The sequence below is a fragment of the Coregonus clupeaformis genome, chromosome 28, assembly GCF_020615455.1.
Source record: "Coregonus clupeaformis isolate EN_2021a chromosome 28, ASM2061545v1, whole genome shotgun sequence".
Lineage (NCBI taxonomy): Eukaryota > Metazoa > Chordata > Actinopteri > Salmoniformes > Salmonidae > Coregonus > Coregonus clupeaformis.
Window position 1 is genome coordinate 6,386,012 of NC_059219.1, and position 5,000 is coordinate 6,391,011.

The window sequence follows — 5,000 nt, forward strand, 5'->3', positions numbered from 1 at the left end:
TGTGTGTGTGTGTGTGCGTGTCTAGCTCTAAGGGCTATATTGATTTGGGAGTATATGTAAATTAGATAGGCTAAATCAACCTCTCTCCATCTCTCTTTTTCTGTCCAACACAGACTGTAGTTACAGATATTCTATCTTAATCTGAACAGTTTCTCACAGCAGGAAAATAATCCTGCAGCAACAGGAAATGTGAATTATTATGTGGATTATAATTTTTGTAGGGGTTGATTATTTTTTTGTTAGGTCAAATCAAGTCTGACATTTTAAAGTGGAAATTACAACATTTAGAAGCCTTTTTAAACCTTGAATATACTGCAAATTTGCCTTTCCTGCTACACAGGAACATGTTCTGTGACAACAGAGTGATCAAATTAAGATAGAACGTCTGTATTGATGAATTAGTGATATTGACTCGGCCTTGGATAATAGACTAACTGCCCAGTTTCACACACCCTTACAAACACACACATACAAAGGCAAGGTCCCTGGTAGGGAATCCGTGTGTTACCCCAGAGATACTTTTGGTTAAGATGTTTCAGAGTTATATTATTGAAGTTATGTGTTGCCTGTCTCACAGTTGTGTTGTGTGTGTTTCACCAGAGGAGGAGAGGAGGGTCCGGGCCAACGACAGAGAATACAACGAGAAGTTTCAATATGCCGTAAGAGAGATAGTTTGTGTGTTTGTGTGTTTGTGTGCGTACATGCTTGTATATGTGTATTTATGTTTAAGTACGTTACATGACTAATCATAGACCAACATTTTCTATTTTTGTAGTAATTAGTATTTCACATTAAGAACATCACTTCCTATCTTCCCCCTTCTCTCTATCTATCTATATCTATCTCTATCTATCTCTCTTTCTTTCTTTCTTTCTTTCTTTCTTTCTTTCTTTCTTTCTTTCTTTCTTTCTTTCTTTCTTTCTGTCTTTCTTTCTTTCATTCATTCTTTCTTTATTTCTCTCTCTCTCTCTCTCTCTCTATCTCTCTCTCTCTCTCTCTCTCTCTCTCTCTCTCTCTCTCTCTCTCTCTCTCTCTCTCTCTCTCTCTCAATTCAATTCAATTTCAATTTAAGGGCTTTATTGGCATGGGAAACGTGTGTTAACATTGCCAAAGCAAGTGAAGTAGATAGTAAACAAAAGTGAAATAAACAATAAATATTAACAGTAAACATTACACTCAGAAGTTTCAAAAGAATAAAGACATTTCAAATGTCATATTATGTATATATACAGTGTTGTAACAATGTGCAAATAGTTAAAGTACAAATGGGAAAATAAATAAACATAAATATGGGTTGTATTTACAATGGTGTTTGTTCTTCACTGGTTGCCCCTTTTCTTGTGGCAACAGGTCACAAATCTTGCAGCTGTGATGGCACACTGTGGTTTTTCACCCAGTAGATAAGGGAGTTTATCAAAATTGGGTTTGTTTTCGAATTCTTTGTGGATCGCTGTAATCTGAGGGAAATATGTGTCTCTAATATGGTCATACATTTGGCAGGAGGTTAGGAAGTGCAGCTCAGTTTCCACCTCATTTTGTGGGCAGTGTGCACATAGCCTGTCTTCTCTTGAGAGCCAGGTCTGCCTACGGCGGCCTTTCTCAATAGCAAGGCTATGCTCACTGAGTCTGTACATAGTCAAAGCTTTCCTTAAGTTTGGGTCAGTCACAGTGGTCAAGTATTCTGCCACTGTGTACTCTCTGTTTAGGGCCAAATAGCATTCTAGTTTGCTCTGTTTTTTGTTTGTTCTTTCCAATGTGTCAAGTAATTCTCTTTTTGTTTTCTCATGATTTGGTTGGGTCTAGTTGTGTTGTTGTTGTTGTTGTCCTGGGGCTCTGTGGGGTCTGTTTGTGTTTGTGAACAGAGCCCAAGGACAAGCTTACTTAGGGGACTCTTCTCCAAGTTCATCTCTCTGTAGGTGATGGCTTTGTTATGGAAGGTTTGGGAATCGCTTCCTTTTAAGTGGTTATAGAATTTAACGGCTCTTTTCTGGATTTTGATAATTAGCGGGTATTGGCCTAATTCTGCTCTGCATGCATTATTTGGTGTTTTACGTTGTACACGGAGGATGTTTTTGCAGAATTCTGCATGCAGAGTCTCAATTTGGTGTTTGTCCCATTTTGTGAATTCTCTCTCTCTCTCTCTCTCTCTCTCTCTCTCTCTCTCTCTCTCTCTCTCTCTCTCTCTCTCAGAGTAACTGTATTATGACGTCTAAGTACAACGTCATCACCTTTCTGCCCGTCAACCTGTTTGAACAGTTCCAGGAAGTGGCCAACACCTACTTCCTCTTTCTGCTCATACTGCAGGTAAGAGAGTGTGTGTTTCCATATTCAGAATCGATGGCAGTAAAATTGGGTGCAGGACGGAAGCAGGGAGAAGAGGAGAAGAAGGAAATTGAAGTGGAGGTATGGGGAGGGCAGAGAGAGAGAGAGACGGGGATAAAGGAATGGAGGGAGATGAAATGAAGACAGGGATGCTGAAAAGGGGGATGGGGTGTAGAGGAGTGGGGAGGGGAGGGGAGAGAGAGGGGCTATCAGTTTCCACCGCACTGAAGGACACAGCAGGTACATTATAGAGACTGCTTTATTCTCTTACATCCCATCCCTCTCTCTCTCTCTCTCTCTCTATCTATCTCTTTCTCCCCCTCTCTCTCTCTCTCTCTCTCTCTCTCTCTCTCTCTCTCTCTCTCTCCTCTCTCTCTCTCTCTCTCTCTCTCTCTCTCTCTCTCTCTCTCTCTCTCTCTCTCTTTCTCCTCTCTCTCTCTCTCTCTCTCTCTCTCTCTTCTCTCTCTCTCTCTCTCTCTCTCTCTCTCTCTCTCTCTCTCTCTCTCTCTCTCTCTCTCTCTCTCTCTCTCTCTCTCTCTCTCTCTCTCTCTCTCTCTTTCTCCTCTCCCTCTCTCTCTCTCTCTCTCTTTCTCCTCTCTCTCTCTCTCTCTCTCAACTCTCTCTCTCTTTCTCCTCCTCTCTCTCTCTCTCTCTCTCCCTCTCTTTCTCCCCCCTCTCTCTCTCTCCTCTCTCTCTCTCCTCTCTCTCTCTCTCTCCCCCTCTCTCTTTCTCCCCCTCTCTCTCTCTCTCTCTCTCTCTCTCTCTCTCTTTCTCCCCCCCTCTCTCTCTCTCTCTCTCTCTCCCCTCTCTCTCTCTCTCTCACCCCCTCTCTCTCTCTCTTTCTCCCCCTCTCTCTTTCTCCCCCCCTCTCTCTCTATCTCTCTTCCCCTCTGTCTCGCTCTTTCTCCCCCTCTCTCTCTCTCTTTCTCCCCCCCTCTCTCTATATCTCTCTCTCTCTCTCCAGTTGATTCCTCAGATCTCATCTCTCTCCTGGTTCACCACCATAGTGCCTTTAGTCCTGGTGCTCAGCATCACTGCAGTAAAGGATGCCACCGACGACTACGTGAGTGTCTGTCAGACACACACACACACACACACACACACACTGGGGCTGTGACGATTATGGCATTTTGGGTAACAATTAATTGTCATGCAAATGGACACGGGTATTGTCATAATTGTAATTTTTGTTGAAAAATCTTCTGAACTTGTAATGCATCATAATGCATCTGTAAAAATGTTATATGACTCACCTAATGATTACAACACAGCTTTGGTGAAACCCCTGTCTCAAACACAAATGGTTCTGACCGTTTTGAACTTTTGAAAACCTCCCGACTGTACCTTTCTGCTCCTAAAATGATGACCAACTTTACCCACTTCATGTAAAAATGACATTCTGCTATTGAGTGAACTATATCTAGTTGAATATAAAGCTGAACGCCTTCTCCTACATTTTACATTTACATTTACGTCATTTAGCAGACGCTCTTATCCAGAGCGACTTACAAATTGGTGCATTCACCTTATAGCCAGTGGGATAACCACTTTACAATATGTTCTTTTTTTGTTCTTTTTTTTGGGGGGGGGTGGGGTAAGGGGGGGGTAGAAGGATTACTTTATCCTATCCCAGGTATTCCTTAAAGAGGTGGGGTTTCAAGTGTCTCCTAAAATGAATGTATTAAGATATGCAGATTATGACAATTCTTTTTTAAAGTTATTGTCCATAATTGTCAGTCGATTATAAGATAATTGTGCCAGCCCTAACACACTATTCAAAACACACCATATTTGAGAGAAAAATGTCAATTCTTGTCTCCTTCAGTTCCGTCACAAGAGTGACAACCAGGTGAACAACCGCCAGTCTCAGGTCGTCATCCATGGCTCGTAAGTCTTGACTAGTCCAGTCTACACTCAGCAATACAGACAGGCATGTAGTCCAGTCTACACTCAGGAATACAGACAGGCATGTAGTCCAGTCTACACTCAGCAATACAAACAGGCATGTAGTCCAGTCTACACTCAGCAATACAGACAGGCATGTAGTCCAGTCTACACTCAGCAATACAGACAGGCATGTAGTCCAGTCTACACTCAGCAATACAGACAGGCATGTAGTCCAGTCTACACTCAGCAATACAGACAGTCATCTAGTCCAGTCTACACTCAGCAGTACAGACAGTCATCTAGTCCAGTCTACACTCAGCAGTACAGACAGTCATCTAGTCCAGTCTACACTCAGCAGTACAGACAGTCATCAGTCACTACTGCTACTGATCAATGCTCATGCTGTTCTCATCACACATTGTAAGCTGTTGATATTTATAATTTAGTATACTCCCTCTCTCTCTCTTCCTCCATTCTCAACTCTCTCTCTCTACCTCTCTCCCTCTCTTTCTCTCTCTCTCTACCTCTCTCTCTACCTCTCTCCCTCTCTCTCCCTCGCTCTCTCTCTTTCTCTCCATCTCTCTCCCTCTCTCTCTCTCTACCTCTCTCTCTCTTCCTCCATTTTCAACTCTCTCTCTCTCTCTCTACCTCTCTCCCTCTCTTTCTCGCTCTCTCTCCCTCGCTCTCTCTCTTTCTCTCCATCTCTCTCTCTCTCTCTCTCTCTCTCTCTCTCTCTCTCTCTCTCTCTCTCTCTCTCTCTCTCTCTCTCTCTCTCTCTCCCTCTCTCTCTC

General features: G+C 42.8%; 1 protein-coding gene across 1 annotated transcript in view; it reads left to right on the plus strand.

The window, feature by feature from the left end:
- Positions 1-5,000, plus strand: part of LOC121542700 (phospholipid-transporting ATPase ID-like) — a 39,436-nt gene that overhangs the window by 8,475 nt on the left and 25,961 nt on the right. The window contains exons 2-5 of the mRNA XM_045208522.1: positions 601-659; positions 2,191-2,304; positions 3,287-3,385; positions 4,148-4,209. Of these exons, the coding sequence (XP_045064457.1) occupies positions 601-659; positions 2,191-2,304; positions 3,287-3,385; positions 4,148-4,209 (334 nt within the window). The remainder of the gene's footprint in view (positions 1-600; positions 660-2,190; positions 2,305-3,286; positions 3,386-4,147; positions 4,210-5,000) is intronic.